Source organism: Labeo rohita, chromosome 21 (assembly GCF_022985175.1).
Source record: "Labeo rohita strain BAU-BD-2019 chromosome 21, IGBB_LRoh.1.0, whole genome shotgun sequence".
In the NCBI taxonomy this organism is placed as follows: Eukaryota; Metazoa; Chordata; class Actinopteri; order Cypriniformes; family Cyprinidae; genus Labeo; species Labeo rohita.
Genome location: NC_066889.1, coordinates 27,806,904 through 27,825,615, shown reverse-complemented (window position 1 = coordinate 27,825,615; position 18,712 = coordinate 27,806,904). Strand labels below are relative to the sequence as shown.

Genomic DNA, 18,712 nt, shown 5'->3' with positions numbered 1-18,712 from the left:
TTTTTTTTTTTTTTTTTTTTTAATCTGTACATACTTGATTTAGCATAAAATAGTCAGCTTGCACAAAACATATTTTTTTGGCTGCACATCTGACATATGAATCCTCTTTGACTGTGGTGTACCATGGTAAATACCATCACTGTACCATGGTATTACCACAGTACTCAGCCCAGCCTTTGAATAAAGACAGTTTGCAGTCATTGTAAAACCTACAATGTAACACAGTCAGTGTCCAAACCCCAAAGCAGCCCAAAACAGGCCCAGACACCCCAACTAACATCCAGATCCTGATCAGACCAAACAATGAATGATCTTAATGATGAACAAACGCTACAGAGGAACAATCAAGAGCCAAGAAAAGACAGGCAGCACTGCTGAATGCATGTTCGCAAACACAAAGCAATTAAATATCATGTACATCCTCGTGAAATCCTCACTGCAGCCTCAGCAAACGAGAGATTATGAATGAACGGAGGTGCTTTACTATCACTATCAGAGAAATATAATCTGTCTGCACCTGTCAGCGGCCAAAACCGGTGACATCAGAGACGCCAGACCGAGTCGAACCCCATCCGAGGGAAATTTACCTCAATGCACGCGTCAAATCCACAATCCAGCTTTAAGGATGCGTGAATATTCCCGACGCTTTTAATGGAAGCTCCGGCGGGCGTCTGCTCGTTCCCCTCCCCGCCCAGCAGCAGCAGCGCAGTCCGAGCGAGCGAGCGCGGCCTCCGCTACATGACGCGCCGCGAGATATTCAGCAATTGTGACGCAAACGGACAGAACGCGTTTGGAAAACGTCCCGGTTCAAAAAGACATTTTTGCTCGTGTCTCTTCTGCCATCCGGGCGCTCGTTCATTGTCTGGCTGCCGTTGTCATGGGAGACGCCGTGGCCCGTAGCTGTTATTGTCACTATGGATATATGTGCAAGCTCATGGACTGACAGTGCGCATGCGCGCGTGCGTACAGGCGCGTCCTGCAATGATAACACGCCACATGATCAATACATTGGACCACATTTCACACAAATGCACGTTTATTAATAAAAACTCGCCTTTATGCTTTATGCTTGATGAAGTAATGCTGTTTAAGAGACTCTTTGAAATAACACAGCACGTAACGGTATGTTATTTTAATAGTGCTTTATAAATAAACTGAACTAAACTGAACTAGGAAAGCTATAAATACTTTGCGAGCTATAAAAAGTATTTACTTGATATATTTATACCCGACTGGACCTACTCTAATTCTAATGTTTAAATAATATTATTATCCCCTGTCATTTATTATTTATATACGTTTGTATTTGTTAAAAGTTATGCTTTTTTGTTCTTCTCCTTGTTTTGTGTTTGTTTTATTTTTGTATACAATATACAATATTTGCATTTGAACGAAATGTGTATTGTTTATTTAATATTAATATAAATACACATATTATTATTAATAATAATTCCTTAATATTTATTTATCTATTTATTTATTTAAAATGTATTTTTGTGTATTTTGATGTAAAATATTGCAAGACTATAGAAAAACAATGAAAACTTACAGTGGTAACACTTTACAATAAGGTTCATTAGTTAACATTAGTTAACTACATTAGTTAACATGAATTAAGAATGAACAATACTTCTACACCATTTACTAATCTTAGTTAATGTGAATTTCAGCATGTACTAATGCATTAAAGTTGTGTTTGTTAACATCATTTTTAAATGATAAAAAAATGTTTTTTTAAATTATGTTATCATGTTTTTCTTGTGCTTTATTGTGTTAGTTAGCTGTATTTTTTTTTTTTTTTTTTTTTTTTGTTATTTTTACTTTAAAATAACCCACCTGCAGTTTGACTGAGTTAAATTGGGAATGCACAATGAAACTGTTATAAACGGAGTTATCTGTTTTTGCAAATAAACTCTTAAAGTGCATATAATAATAATAATATCAGATATTGGCTGAGAGCAATAAATACACTTTTTACCTCCAGCACTTACTATTTTATGCTAAATCAAGTATGTATGTAAAAAAAAAAAAAAAGAACAAAAAAAGAATATATATATATATATATATATATATATATAGATATTTTAACTGTACATACTTGATTTAGCATAAAATAGTCAGCTTGCACAAAACATATTTTTTTAAGCACTGCTGCACATCTGTACCATGGTAAATACCATCACTATTAGTTAATGCACTGTGAACTAACATGAATTAACAATGAACAACTGTATTTTTATTAACTAACATTAACGAATATTAATAAATAGTGTAATAAATGTTTTGTTCATAGTTTGTTCAAGTTAGTTAATACGTTAACTAATGTTAATAAATGACACCATATTGTAAAGTGTTACCCTTGCAGTTATGACTTTTTTTATTTAATAATATTTGTAAAATTTGCTGTATGTGTTTTTTATTTTTTTAATTGATACCTCGACTATTGATTTGATCTAGTGCTGGGTAACGATTAATTGCGATTAATCACATCCAAAATAAAAGTTTTTGTGTACATAATATATGTGTGTGCACTGTGTATATTTATTATGTATATATAAATACACGCACATGCACATATATATTAAAGAAAAAATATGTTATGTTTATATTTTAAATATATTTATATATAATATAAATAATATGACTATAAATATATACATGTAAATATTTTCACAATATATACTGTGTGTGTGTCTTTATATATACATAATAAACATACACAGTTTATAAATACATAAAAATATACATAGATTAACCCAGCACTAATTTTTACCATTAACTTTTTCCACAAATAGCAACTTGAGTTGAAGGTTCATAAAAATAAAAACATACATTTTTAGAACATCTTGGTATATGATATGTACTCAAACTGATTTTAATATATTTTATATATTTTTAAATTTTTATATATATTTTTAATAATAAAAATATCTGTACTTTCTAATTTGTCCATCTAAATGATATTACATCACAGTACAGGTGTGCATCTCAAAATCTGGTATTCACCTTGCCTTTTTTTTTTATTAATGCCAAAATACTTTATAATAAGTACATGACTATAATAATATCAAGAACAATAAAGGACAAAATATTAAAAATAATACATTGAAAAAAAAGGCTACTTTCACGTTGAAAAATTCTCGGCTCTACAGCGCCGCCTGCAGCTGATGAGAGTAAAATGCTGCCTTTAGTCACTGTGAGGGCGAAGCAGGACAGCATCAGCTCATCTGACTGGGGTTATTATTGACCAAATCCCTCGTGGATTCTTAACCTCACCCCTGCTGAGAATGCTGGGAAGCATCGATTCATGACAGGTGACTGATGATCTTTAGTGTTTGTTGACTACATGTGAGAGAAAGATGATCTGAATTTAAGTCTGATGCATTGAACACGATTAGCCAAGTCTAAAAACCAAATATGATGTCCATTAAAGAAAAAAATCCATCATTAGGACGTTTTTAAATTCAAAGCGTTGCTTCCAGCTGTCCATAATATTGCCTTCTTCAGGGAAAAAGTCGTCTTTTCTGATTTAGGAGAGAAATATGCACAAATCAAGCACTGGAGGAAGCTGTATTATTGATTATGAACTCTTATTTTGATGAGAATTGGAGTTAAAATGTCATAATGATGGATTTGTTTCTTACAAACATGCAGCTTTTGGCTTCTTAAGATGTTAATTGATGGACTGGAGTGGTGTGGATTACTTGTGGATTATTGTGATGTTTTTATCAGCTGTTTGGACTCTCATTCTGACGGCACCCATTCACTACAGATGATCCATTGGTGAGCAAGTGATGTAATGCTACATTTCTTCAAATCTGATGAAGAAACAAACTCATCTACATCTCGGATGGCCTGAGGGTGAGTACATTTTCTGCAAATTTGATTTTTTTTTTTGGTTAATGCATCTCCACCCAGACTGTCAACAAACACTTTTTGATGTATGTCAATTAATCTGACACTTCCAGTTCACTGCATGGGTGTAATCGATTAAACAGAGCCACACAGGGGCAGAGGCACTGTTGGGAACAGAACAAACAGAACAAAAATAAGTTATTTTAATGGATGAGTAGCCTGGAAAACCAAAAGGTTTCATATTTTATAGTGTAGTTTTAATTTTAGATGTATATTCGCAAGTGCACTTTGCCAGGTTGTAAATGGAGGGTCACAGGTGAATCATGAGCCTCGTTCAGTCTTTAAATAGCAGAGGTGAAGCAGTGAAAAATTAATTCAGCGAATGTCACGGGTTCCTCTTGAATCTGGGAAAAGCATTTACACTCATCTATTCACAGATGCTTTAGGGTCAAATGCCTTTTTTAAAAATAACCACATCAAATGTAGCCTGTGAGTGAGATGTTGAAACATACTATGGCTATTTGAAACATTAATACTGTATTTACATAATAATACTTCATCATTGGGTGTTCTTTTTTTAGTGAATTTATAAAAAAATTAGATATTTTACAACAAAATGTAAAAAATACTGCCTGACTATATAGGAAAACAATGAGAACTGGTGCCTAACGGTGCTTAATTTGAAATATGTCTTTTAATTTATATCCTGACTATTGATTTAATCTATACATTTATACAGTAGTATTTTCCTTTCATGTTTCTGGAGCAAATTAGAGCAAATCAGCATATTAGAATGATTTCTGAAGGATCATGTGACACTGAAGACTGAAGTAATGATGCTGAAAATTCAGCTTTGATCACAGGAATAAATTTACATTTTAACAGATATTCACATAGAAACAGCTGTTTTAAATTATTACAATATTTTACTATATTTTAAATTAAATAAATGCAGCCTTGGTGAGCATAAATCAGGGTTTGTACAGATACTGGAAAATTAAATTCTAGGACTTTTAAGGACTTTAATCAGAGATAAAACAAATGAACTTGGTCCAAAAGTTCCGATCTAAATCAAATGATTCACGATACGCGATTTGAAATCCCGATATGAATCAAATGATTCGCGAACCTGCTCCAAAGTCCCAATCTAAATCAAATGATTCATGATACGCGATTTGAAATCCTGATCTGAATCAAATGATTCGCGAACCTGCTCCAAAGTCCCAATCTAAATCAAATGATCCACGATAGGCGATTTGAAATCCCGATATGAATTCGCGAATCTGCTCCAAAGTCCAAATCTAAATCAAATGATTCATGATACGCGATTTGAAATCCCGATATGAATCAAATGATTTGCGAACCTGCTCCAAAGTCCCAATCTAAATCAAATGATTCACGATAGGCGATTTGAAATCCCGATATGAATTCGCGAATCTGCTCCAAAGTCCAAATCTAAATCAAATGATTCACGATACGCGATTTGAAATCCCAATCTGAATCAAATGATTCGCGATAGGCGATTTGAAATCCCGATATGAATCAAATGATTCGCGATATGCAAAGTTCCGATCTAAATCAAATGATTCGCGATATGCGATTTGAAGTCGCTCTCTGAGTTAAATGATTCGTGAACCTGCTCCAAAGTCCAAATCTAAATCAAATGATTCACAATAGGCGATTTGAAATCCCAATATGAATCAAATGATTCGCGATATGCAAAGTTCCGATCTAAATCAAATGATTCGCGATACGCGATTTGAAGTCCCTTTCTGAGTTAAATGATTCGTGAACCTGCTCCAAAGTCCAAATCTAAATCAAATGATTCACAATAGGCGATTTGAAATCCCGATACGAACCAAATGATTTGCGAACCTGCTCCAAAGTCCCAGTCTAAATCAAATGATTCACAATAGGCGATTTGAAATCCCAATCTGAATCAAATGAATCGCGAACCTGCTCCAAAGTCCAAATCTAAATCAAATGATTCACAATAGGCAATTTGAAATCCCGATATGAATCAAATGATTCGCGAACCTGCTCCAAAGTCCCAATCTAAATCAAATGATTCACGATAGGCGATTTGAAATCCCGATATGAATTCGCGAACCTGCTCCAAAGTCCAAATCTAAATCAAATGATTCACAATACGCGATTTGAAATTCCAATCTGAATCAAATGAATCGTGAACCTGCTCCAAAGTCCCAATCTAAATCAAATGATTCACGATACACGATTTGAAATTCCAATCTGAATCAAATGAATCGCGAACCTGCTCCAAAGTCCCAATCTAATTCAAATGATTCACGATACACGATTTGAAATCCCGATATGAATTCGCGAATCTGCTCCAAAGTCCAAATCTAAATCAAATGATTCACGATACGCGATTTGAAATCCCAATCTGAATCAAATGATTCGCGATAGGCGATTTGAAATCCCGATATGAATCAAATGATTCGCGATATGCAAAGTTCCGATCTAAATCAAATGATTCGCGATATGCGATTTGAAGTCGCTCTCTGAGTTAAATGATTCGTGAACCTGCTCCAAAGTCCAAATCTAAATCAAATGATTCACAATAGGCGATTTGAAATCCCAATATGAATCAAATGATTCGCGATATGCAAAGTTCCGATCTAAATCAAATGATTCGCGATACGCGATTTGAAGTCCCTTTCTGAGTTAAATGATTCGTGAACCTGCTCCAAAGTCCAAATCTAAATCAAATGATTCACAATAGGCGATTTGAAATCCCGATATGAACCAAATGATTTGCGAACCTGCTCCAAAGTCCCAGTCTAAATCAAATGATTCACAATAGGCGATTTGAAATCCCAATCTGAATCAAATGAATCGCGAACCTGCTCCAAAGTCCAAATCTAAATCAAATGATTCACAATAGGCAATTTGAAATCCCGATATGAATCAAATGATTCGCGAACCTGCTCCAAAGTCCCAATCTAAATCAAATGATTCACGATAGGCGATTTGAAATCCCGATATGAATTCGCGAACCTGCTCCAAAGTCCAAATCTAAATCAAATGATTCACAATACGCGATTTGAAATTCCAATCTGAATCAAATGAATCGTGAACCTGCTCCAAAGTCCCAATCTAAATCAAATGATTCACGATACACGATTTGAAATTCCAATCTGAATCAAATGAATCGCGAACCTGCTCCAAAGTCCCAATCTAATTCAAATGATTCACGATACACGATTTGAAATCCTGATCTGAATCAAATGATTCGCGATAGGCGATTTGAAATCCCGATATGAATCAAATGATTCGCGATATGCAAAGTTCCGATCTAAATCAAATGATTCGCGATACGCGATTTGAAGTCCCTCTCTGAGTTAAATGATTCGTGAACCTGCTCCAAAGTCCCAATCTAAATCAAATGATTCACGATACACGATTTGAAGTCCCTGTCTGAATTAAATGATTCGCGAACCTACTCCAAAGTCCAAATCTAAATCAAATGATTCACAATACAAGATTTGAAATCCCGATACGAATCTAATGATTCGCGATACGCAAAGTTCCGATCTAAATCAAATGATTCACGATACGCGATTTGAAATCCCGATATGAATCAAATGATTCGCGATACGAGATTTGAAATCCCGATATGAATCAAATGATTCGCAATACGCAAAGTTCCGATCTAAATCAAATGATTCGCGATACGCGATTTGAAATCCCAATCTAAATCAAATGAATCGCGAACCTGCTCCAAAGTCCCAATCTAAATCAAATGATTCACGATACACGATTTGAAGTCCCTGTCTGAATTAAATGATTCGCGAACCTGCTCCAAAGTCCAAATCTGAATCAAATGATTCGCGATATACACGATCCAATTGGAGCGACTCAAAACAGTGAATCATTTTGCGATTCGGAGTTTCGAAAAGCTCCATTTCACAAATAATTATTTAACCATAATCACCCGTATTTACAGAATCATTGCAAGCGATGTCGAAATTCAAAAATGAATTTAATTTGATCTGGTTTTTGCAAGTGAATCACTTCAAATGAACAGTTACGAGTTTGAATCAATCAGAACGGTTCCAGCGTAGTACTTGAAATAAGCGAAAAAGGTATGTTTTTAATTTCATGAATTTTCCATGAGAAGATACGTGCTTATTGAAAAAATTAAACACTTATTTCATAGATACATTATCACTTTAAGTACCTCTTCAGTAATATTATTTAGTACTGCTACTCACAATTATTTTGAAGGCAAATCAAGTCACAACACAGAGTGAAAGTAATGTCACCAAACAGTGTCCTTTATTGTGTCAAGAAAAGTTACTTTACAAAATCATTGAACAAAATACTTTTTTTTTTCCTTTCTGCACAAACTACAATTCAGTCTTTTTCATGTCATTAAAACATTTGATCTGCATTCATGAAACATAACATGTCTGAAAAGCCACAATCACACCTCATGAGCACCGATGATGTCATCACATTGCGACACACACACCTGTCTCTTCTCTCTCACACACACACAAACTCATCTACATGTCATATGTCCTACACATCTACAGCAGGCAATAAATAACAGTAAACGCTACGCTACATACGAAAAGCTCCCCAAAACACCTGAAGCAAGGTACCACGGGAAAAAGATTTGGGTTCGAAATGAACTCAGAACAGTGTCTACAGACGATACTCAGCAACATTTTACATTTCATGTAAAAAAAAAACAACAAAAAAAAACCAATCAAATGTGTGCGAAGGCATATCAGTGTATGTGTGCATATCATACATATTAAAAATCACAATATTAAGACTCTTTTCTACATTTTTGTTCACAGAAAACTAATCGTTTGGTAAAAAGGACCATATAAAATCTAATTAATACTGAAATTTTACTTAAACAAACAGAAACATTTTCTGGCAGCATCATATTTTTCAAAAATTATTTTCAGAACAGTTAATGGTCAAAATAAAAATAAAATACAGTATAAATTAAAAAAAGAAATCTTATATCTGTAGTCCAAAATGCATATAAATAAATACAAAAATGAATAAAAATGGTTCTTAGCATACAAAAAAAAATCTTATTAATATAAAATAGTCTATTCACTGTAGCTTCTCAATGCTAGTGCCCCGCCTACTTGAAGGCTTCAGGGATATGGTTCATCTGCATACTGGTGGGCGGGCTTGAGATGCCCTCTGACCAATCAGACACGGAATGTGGAGACGAGCTCGACCATTGGTCGGGAGATCCTGGGGAGGGCGTGAGAAACGGGTGGTCGGGAACCTGCGGTTGGTGACTGGGCGTGTTGTCCATAGGGTTGGAAAAGCTATGCTGAGAGGGCGGAGTCAGAAACTGTGTGCTAGAAATGGGCGGAGCCATGCGCTGGCTCTCCTGCGACAGGATGGTCTGGATGGGGGCGTGTCCTGAGCCCGACTGAAGATCCAGCCCGGTTAGGTCGCCTAGGAAGTGATGCGAGAGGGCGGTGTTTTGGTGCTGCATGGGCGCCATATGGTTGGGAATCATGTGCGACGGCGCGCTGAGATGGCTGCTTTGCATTGTGGGATAGCCCATGACTTGTGGCATACTGGTGGGAGGGAGCATTGTGGGTATGAGGGTTGTGAAGCCTGCCTGCTGTTGTTGCTGCTGCACCCTTTGCAGCCAATCACATGCCGCCGTTTGAGCTCCGCCTCCATTGTTACCCACCGGGAGGTGGGATAAGCGAGGGGCGGAGTCAAACGGCTTCCCTAAGCCCTGAAGAGCTCCGCCCATGTGGGAGTCAGCCAATCCTTGGAGCTGATTCAAAGTGATGGGCGGGGATTGTTGAAACGGTGACGTCATTGTGGGCGGGGACGAGACGTCCGACAGGTAGCCGTGCGGCGACTCTAGCGAATCGACAGGCGAGAGGACGGCCACTTCCATAATGCCTCCGTTTTTCCCTTCTCCGCTCTTTTTCTTTTTCATTCTCATGTCTTTTCCGCCGTCCTTCCCTCCTACGCCTTTACCGCCTGGTTTTCGGGCTTTCTTGGCCGTGTTGTTGTTGGCGCCGCCCGGGCTGGGTTTGATGCCCAGGTAGGTGTTTGGCGAGCAGAGAGGTGGCGATAAGGGCAGAGCGGGACTTTGGACCAGGTTGTATTCTTCTAACAGACGGACGATGTCGTGGTGCATGCGTTCTTGCGCAATGTCACGCGGAAGCTGGTCTAGGTGATCCGCGATTTCGCGGTTGGCCAAGTGGTCGAGCAGGACTTTGGCGGTTTCGTAACTTCCCTCACGAGCGGCCAGGAACAGTGGCGTCTCCTCCTGCAAAACCAAGGGTATTATCGTTAATATTTTTGTTACTTGATAGCTGAAATAAAATAAATAGTAGATGAAAGTAGTAAAATTACTAACTGGAAATAAATAAATAAATAAAAAATTTAATTATTCCTAAATATTATTACATTTTATTATTATTAAAAATTATTATTATTATTATTATTATTATTATTATTATTGAGGAAAAAATATATAATTCATATAAAATAAAAAAGTAAAAGTTAAAAAGAACATCTAAAATATAAACAAAGCCAATAAACACTGCTACAGAAGCACAAGTTACTTCATTTTTAAGAGTTTTAATGTTTTATTATTTAATGTAATATATTAGATAAAAAAAAAACTAAATGAAAATCAGATAAATTAGACAAATTAAATAAGTGTATGATGAAGCACTAAAACTACTAACTGGAAATCAAAACAAATAAAAATAAAAATAAATATTAATAAATAAATAAAATGAATAAAAATGCACATTAAATTTACAATTTGAAACTACAATTTGAACAATTTAAGTTAAATGTAAAATAAAAACAAAATACATTTAAGATAAAGCATTAAAATTGGTAACTGGAAATAAAAATAAAACAAATAACAACGAAGATCAAAAATGAGTGTATAAATAATACTAAAATAACACATTACATTTTAACTTGGAATAATCAAAAATACCAGTTATAATGTTTAATTATGAATTCATTGATGCTCTGATGCACAAACCCACCTTGTTATTCTGTAGGTCTTTATTCGCTCCATTCTTTAGAAGAACGACAGCAGCGTCCACATTATTAACTGCAGCCGCCCAGTGAAGAGCCGATTTACCTACAGAAACACAAAAACAGAACAAGTTAGAGGGGACCGCCATGTATCCTCAAAATAACATGTAAGAAAGGTGATTTGAGAGATTTGTTTGTGCATATAACGCTTGTCTGTGTTCATACCAGAATCATCAATAGCGTTAGGATCTGCATGGCAGTTAATGAGCTCCTCCACCATTCCTTCGACAGCCAATCGGGTGGCCAGGATCAGCGGAGTCGTTCCGTCATGCATGCGGGCGTCCAGATCCGTCGCTCGGTTCCGAATGAGAATCTGTTTCCAAACACAAGGCAATGTTTTAAGAAGATTCAACAGCCAAGTGCAGCTAAAAACATCAAATTACATGCTTTAAATACAAAATGTGCACCTACACTAATATAAATTCTTCTTATTATTTTTAAATATTTCTATTTAGCTTTATTTTATAATATACATTAAACATACATGTAATATTACTGATGCATTACAAATGTCCCAGACACATATAAAAGACAGCAGATAATATATAACTTTTAATTGTTATATATCAAATTGTATTTTTTTTAAATGCACGTTTCAAGTTAAATGTCTAATATTTATATTTAATTTTATTTTTTTTAATTTTTAAGTTTACATTTTTAAATATCAAAATTTATATTTAATTTTATTTTAGCTTTTTAATTACGAAAAAATAATATAAGATTAAATATCATTTATAGTATAATTTGATATTATTTAAATTGAAAAACATTTAAAAAAAAAGTTTTAAAGTTCTTTTTATTTTATTATTTAGTATTACTAATAATTAATATCTCTTTACTGTTAATATTTAATATTTAAGTTATATTTCAGTACTTAAACGTATTTCATTTAGTTATATTTAGGCAAAATGTAATTTTTTTAATGCACGTTTACATTTTTAAATATCTAATATTTTTTTATTTAATTTTATTTTAGCTTTTCAATTACCAAAAAATTATATTAAATATTATTTTATAATATAATTTGATTTAAATAAAAAATAAAAAAACAAATAAAGCATGTTAAAAAATACTATTATTATTATTATTATTGCTACTACTACTACTACTTCTTATTAAAATAATAACAACAACAACAACAACAACAACAACAGCAGCAACAACAACAGCATCATATACTACCTACTACTACTACTACTACTACTACTAATAATAATAATATTAATATTTTATCATGTAGCTGTTGTTGCTTTCACACCCTCCTGAATCTGCATTCCTGTCATTTACCTGGAAAACTCCCTGTGCATCAGCAGCAACAGCGGCGTGGAGCGGCGTTCGGCCCATGTTATCCTGAACATTAGCATCAGCGCACGACTCCAGCAGACGTTTGGCTGCGTCCGAGCGGGCGTAACGGGCAGCCAGGTGTAGCGCGGTCTCGCCGGTCCGGTCGGTCTGATTGTGCAGGTTGGCGCCGTGGTAGATGAAGTCGGTGATGACGTCAGCAGAGGGATCGTCTTCACCCTCGCCGTTTTCGTTTTCGAGACCGCCGCCGCTGCACGACGCGATCATCAGTGGAGTAAAACCATCTTGGAGAGAAACCGAAGAGAGTGTTAAAGAAAACTCTAGAGTTTACATCAATAACGTGATGGTAAAGGTGCAACTGCTCACCAGGTCCGCGGACATTGACGTCCATGCAGTCGTTCTCGATCTCGCCCTGCGGTGGAGTCGGAGCCATCGAGTTCAGACGCAGGTCGGCGGCGTCCAGGTGCTGCTGCGTCCACTGCCGGTGATCCAGCTGACCGCTCATGTCCAGAATAGACTGCTCCTCAAACTACACACAAATACACATGGTTATACATCCATCCGTAGTTATGGAGAAACTCTAGTAGACAGCGGATAATGTTTAAAGACTCACCCGGAATCGTTTAGCCGTGTCATCTTCTGCCCATTCGCTCAGTTGTTCATCCATCAGAGAGCTGTCTGAGTTTTTCAGAGGCCTGATGGGATAGGAAGTTGTGTGTTATCATTAATGTAAGTGATAAAAGTGGAAAACGGTTATGTGTAAATGTCCATTTATGGACAAAAATGCATTTTATATATTATTAAATGGCATTATAAATGTCACTTACACTTATATGAAATGCATTCACAAAAAAAAAAAAAAAAAAAAAAAAAAAGCACAAAACTACCAAAACTTAAACAAAAATTAACTAATTAATTACTTCAAGAAAGAAAATTAAAAAGGAAAATATAAAAATGAAAGCCAATTAAAAATAATAGTATATGCGGTAAATATTACCAAAATAACTCTTAAAATATAAAATATATTTAATTGTTATATATTAACACAAACAGATGTACTACATTATATTAGAGGATATTATATTACATTATAACTTGATTTTTTTAGTATTATTTATATTACATTATAACTTTAGGTTTATTTTATTATTATTTAAATACTTTTATAGTATTTATTAAAATTTTATTTTATTTTTGTATTTTTAGTTTTCATTTTAATTTTAGTTTTAGTAATTTTGTGTTCTTTTTTCATTTGTTTTTACAAATATTTCCAATTTAGCTTTAATTAAATTTTATTTTATTGTAATTGTAGTACTTAAAATTGTATTTATTTACTTAGGGGAAGTTTTAATTTTGTAAAAATATTTACATTTAGCTTTTAGCTTTATTTATTTTTTATATTTAATTGTAATTTTGGTAAAACTTATTTCATTTAGTCACCAAGAGGAAGTTTTATTTTGTAAAAATATTTACATTTAGCTTTATTTTATTTTATTTTATTTTATTTATTATTATTATTTTTTGTAATTTCAGGACATTTTTATTTTGTAAAAATATTTTTTTGTAAAAATGTAGCTTAAATTTTTTATTTAATTTAATTTTATTTTAATTTTAGTATTTAAACATTTCATTTAGTTACCAAGGGGACATTTTTTTTTCTTTTGTAAAATTATTTCCATTTAGCTTTAATTTTTTATTTTATTTTATGTAAGTATAATTTTAGTACTTTAACTTATTTAATTTAGTTACCAAGGAGAAGTTTTTATCTTGTAAAAATATTACTATTTAGCTTGAATTTTTATTTTATTTTATTGTAATTTTAGTACTATTTAATTTAGTTGCCAAGGCAACATTTTTAAATTTCCATCTATGTTTTTTTGCTTCACCTAATATTTAAATATGACACTGTCTCTTTAAATCACACTCACTTGAGTCTGACAGAATCCTCTCCGACCGGTTCCCTTCGTTTCTTTTTGGGCTCTGTGACTTTAAATCCCTCTGGGAACCAGAGCTGCCCATGTTCCCTCTTCCTCTTCCTGGAGACCACGACGCCCACAGCCACCAGCGCCAGAACGGCCAGCGCCAGCAGCACCAGGAACATGGGGTACATCTCTCCTGTCTTTGAAGGGGGGCCCTCACCTGCACAAAAATACAGTTATTAATATATTATTAATATTAATGTTTTAATATTTCAATGACACTGATTTGGTCTGAACGTGGCACTTACTTGTGACAGCCTCGATGATGTAAGGAACATTGAGATTCCCGCTAGAGGCCAGCGCTCCGAGGAAAGCCGCCACATCCGTCGCGCTCTGGAAACACTCGTCAGACTGCTGGAAACACTGACGGTTGTCAATCTCTAGATAGACGATGGATCTGCAAAACATAAACATGTAAATATCACAAATATAAAGCACTACTATGTGATTTCAATGATTTGCGTTCACTCACCCTTTGATCTCCATCTGATCGAGTTCCCGTCGTAGGCGGGGCTTCATGAAGGCAGTGAGGCTCCTCCTGGCGCGCTGCAACAGCTGGGCCGGATCCGTCCAATCGGAGCGCTTGTGTTTGCTCAGCTCGTGCTCGTTGCCGTAGTACGGGAAGACGAGCGGCTCTCCGTTAGAGTCGCGCCGGAACACCACGTTGGTGTGCAGCAGTCCGCTCAGCTCGCGGAGGAAAGACGAGGAGCGGTTGCGAAGCTCTTCTGGTGGGATGTGGACCACTAGAACCAGACTTCCCACGGCCAGCTTCTGAGGAACATCGTCGGCGCAGTCCAGACCGTCCCATTCGCACTCGGCGTTATTACAGCCCTGATCGCAGTGGCCGTCCGCGTAGTGATCCCTACAGTACTGATCGTACAGCGGACTGGAGAGAGAGGTTAAAAAACTAAATTAATGGCAAATTTTCTGCTGATTTCTCGATATGCATGTGGGACATTTTTCATTTTTGAATATTATTAATATTATTAACAGCAACATAATATTTATTTGGATTTTTCTATTAGGATGCGTTTTTCCAAAGTTCATAAAAGACTGTAAAACTTTAAAATTAACCCTAAATGAGCAAATAAATAAGAACTGAAAATAAAAATAAAAACATAAAATAAATAAATAAGAGACAAATGTTCAAACGTATTACTAAATAATATAAAAGTATTATTATCATTATTATTGTTATTATAAATAAACAATTAGTAAATAAATACAACAAATGAAAATAAATGAAACCTAAATGGAATTATAAATGTATACAAACATACAAACATTCATAAACAAGATGACTAAAATTTAAATTAAAATTATAATGAAATCTAATGTAAAAATAAAAGATTATTAAATATTAAAAAATAAAAAAATAAAAAGACAAATTTTCATAAACACGATAACTAAAACTTAAATTAAAAATACAATAAAAATTGAATAATATAAAATATAAGATCATTCCAAATACTAATAAATCATTTAAAAGTATGAGTATTATAAATAAGCATAATTGGTAAATAAATAAATATTTAAATATTTAATATTCAAGATGAGTCAAACTTAAATTAAAATTCTAAATGAAAACTGAATAATATATATATATAAAAAAAAAAAGATCTTTTAAATAGTATTAATTACTATAATAGTATTAGTATTATGAATAAACATAATATAAAATAAAAATATAAAAAATGTATGATCTGCATTTTTTTTTTCCTGTTAGGATGTGTTTTCCACAGTTAATAAAAGATTGTAAATTGTAAATAAAAATTGGTCCTTAAGGATAAAACAATAAAAATTAAAGAAAACATCGCAAATAAAATAAAATATAAAACGTTTCTAAATTAAAAAATAAAAAATACAAATAAGGCACCAAAAATAAAAAAATATATAAATAAATTAATACATTTAAAAAGTCATAAAATAAGTGGGCCCTCAAAAGATAAAGCAAAAAATATATGTTCATTAACTGTGAATACAGAGTAATACAAATAAAAAAATTAATTAAATGAAAAATACATAAATTTCACTTACTTGCACTGCCCCTCCAGTCTTTGGCAGTCGAATCCATCATACAGGCATCCAGCGTTGGCGCACTGCTCGTCGCATTTCCCGTCGTTGAAGTACCTCCAGCACTGCAGGGCTGCGCTACAGTTCTGCCATGGGTCGTCAAAATTCAGAGAGCAGTCGCCACCGTCCCATCCGCACTCGTGATTGTTACACTGGGTATCGCAGATGGCGTTTCCACCCCTGCCTTCGCACTGAGCGATTTCACATCGAATGTCCACCTCAGGCGGCGGGGCGATGTCTCGGCCCTGTCCTCCTTTGAAGGAGTAGTCAAGGATGTGGCACAGGAGTCCGTTGAAGTTGGCGGGGCAGGAGCAGCGGAAGAATGGTGCGTCGTTGATGGGTTGGCAGGTGCCGCCGTTGTAGCAGGGGTTGTTGAGGCAGGGCGAGTCCATGCGGGTTTGGCACTCGTGTCCGCTGAAGCCCGGCGGGCAGAGACAGCGGGGACTCAGGTGTCCAGAGACGCAGGTCGCGCCGTTACGACAGCGCAAGGAGCCGCAGGACTGGGCGTCATATTCGCAGGAGGAGCCAGAGTAACCCTGAGACAGAGACAAAGGTTAGAAAGTGCACTAATGGTGTTTATGTGATGTTCAAATCATAGCATTAGCTGTCAAGATGTGTGTTTATACTCACAGGCTGACACTTGCAGATGTATCCATGTTTGGTGTTGCTCGCTACAGCACACGTTCCTCCATTTTTGCATGGTGTGTCTTTGCAACCGTTGAACACAGTTTCACAGCGCTTGCCTGTAAATATTTAAAAAAAACCAAACATTTAAACTAAAATTTGTACAAAACCATCTACAAAATGCAATAAATAAATAAGTACATAAATAAATGTTTAAATTGTTAATTATATCTGTGATGTACAATACTTCATGTTTTTTTTGTCATACTAAATTTAATTCATGCTAGTAGAATTAGGTATAATTTATCAGTTTTTGTTGTAATGAATTTATAAATAAATCAATAAATGGGCAAAATGTTTAAATAACTGTGAAGTACAATTTTTTGTTGTACTACATTTTATTTGTTAAAATAAATAGTATCTGTAAAATATAAAAATAGTTAAAAAATATTAAATAATATACAAGTATTAGTATTATAAATAAATATAATTAGTATAGTAAATAAATATATTTGAAATTGAAATAAATGAAACCTTAATGGAAATAAATAAATAAATAAAGACAAGTAAAATGTTGTTGTAATTATATCTGTGAATATATTTCATAATTTTTGTTGTACTAAAATATCTTTAAAAAACAATCATTCAAAGTATTAAATAATTAAAGCATTAAATAAAACTAAAACGAAAATAAATGAAACCCTAAAATAAATAAATAAATAAATAAATAAAAAGACAAATGTTCATAAACAAGATGATTAAAACAAATTAAAATTATAATGAAAATTGAATAAAAATATTAGAACATTAAAAATATCAATAAATAATATAATAGTATTAGTATTATAAAAAAAATATTAAAGTAAAACTTGTGGCATGTTGTAAAGATGTTTAAATTCTTTCTGTGAAGCACTTCATTTTTGTTGTACAAAATTTCATTTATGTTAAAACAAATATCTGCGAAATAGATCAGTTATCTGTGAAATGTATTTATTTATATAATGTTTTGCCTACACTGAAGTAATAGGAATTGGAGAGGGAAATTTATATTGGTCATTTTTACTGATAAAATAAAAATACACTACAGGTGTGATCATTTGTGCTCATTTGTACCGGTGTATCCTGTACGGCACTCGCAGCGGAAGTCGTTGATGAGCTGTACGCAATTGTAGGATCCATTCGGGTCACAGGGGTCAGACAGGCACTCGTTGACGTCGCCCTCGCAGCGCTCGCCCACAAAACCGGCCGGACACACGCACCCATAACCTCCCACACGGTCCACGCAGCGGCCGCCGTTAAAACAGCGCGGCTCACCCGTTAACTGATCCACAGCCGGCGAACAGTCATCGACGTCAATCTCACAGTGAACGCCTGCAAACACGGCCAGAGAAAACAATCAATACAATTCACAAACTGAATGCTGAAGTGATGAATCCAGCATTTGCAAGTGTGTGAATGAGTCTGTACCTTGCGTTCCTCGTGGACAGGAGCATTTGTACGTGTTGATGAGGTCGATGCAGGTTCCTCCGTTCTGGCAGGGTTGAGACAGACACTCGTTGATCTCCTTGCTGCAGTTGACTCCGTGATATCCAGGAACGCACTGAAGGAGAACCACAGACATTAGACTTGTGATGTAATATAATGTAATATCTTTTTATCATATCAATGTGACAAATGAGTTAGGTATTCTAAAAAGTAATCAGATTATAGTACCTTATATGTGTAATGGATTGTTATGTAATTTGGAATCACACTACAATTTTTAACTAATGTAATAAATAAGGTGCGTGTTTGTG

At 34.6% G+C, this 18,712-nt stretch overlaps 2 protein-coding genes across 3 annotated transcripts in view; both read right to left on the bottom strand.

Moving 5' to 3' along the window:
* The window catches only part of camsap1a (calmodulin regulated spectrin-associated protein 1a), a 28,359-nt gene extending 27,434 nt beyond the window's left edge, over positions 1-925 (bottom strand). For both annotated transcript variants that reach the window (XM_051092484.1, XM_051092485.1), the window contains exon 1: positions 588-925. The gene's annotated coding sequence lies outside the window, so the exon portion shown is untranslated. The remainder of the gene's footprint in view (positions 1-587) is intronic.
* A 7,201-nt stretch (positions 926-8,126) lies between these two features.
* Positions 8,127-18,712, bottom strand: part of notch1a (notch receptor 1a) — a 38,533-nt gene continuing 27,947 nt past the window's right edge. Inside the window, exons 21-33 of the mRNA XM_051092483.1 lie at positions 18,384-18,516; positions 18,030-18,287; positions 16,923-17,035; positions 16,257-16,828; positions 14,692-15,105; positions 14,468-14,616; positions 14,169-14,379; positions 12,854-12,935; positions 12,607-12,769; positions 12,226-12,524; positions 11,104-11,251; positions 10,887-10,984; positions 8,127-10,147 (exon numbers count right to left, since the gene is read on the bottom strand). Coding sequence (XP_050948440.1) covers positions 8,984-10,147; positions 10,887-10,984; positions 11,104-11,251; positions 12,226-12,524; positions 12,607-12,769; positions 12,854-12,935; positions 14,169-14,379; positions 14,468-14,616; positions 14,692-15,105; positions 16,257-16,828; positions 16,923-17,035; positions 18,030-18,287; positions 18,384-18,516 — 3,804 coding nt within the window. The 3' untranslated portion in view covers positions 8,127-8,983. The remainder of the gene's footprint in view (positions 10,148-10,886; positions 10,985-11,103; positions 11,252-12,225; positions 12,525-12,606; positions 12,770-12,853; positions 12,936-14,168; positions 14,380-14,467; positions 14,617-14,691; positions 15,106-16,256; positions 16,829-16,922; positions 17,036-18,029; positions 18,288-18,383; positions 18,517-18,712) is intronic.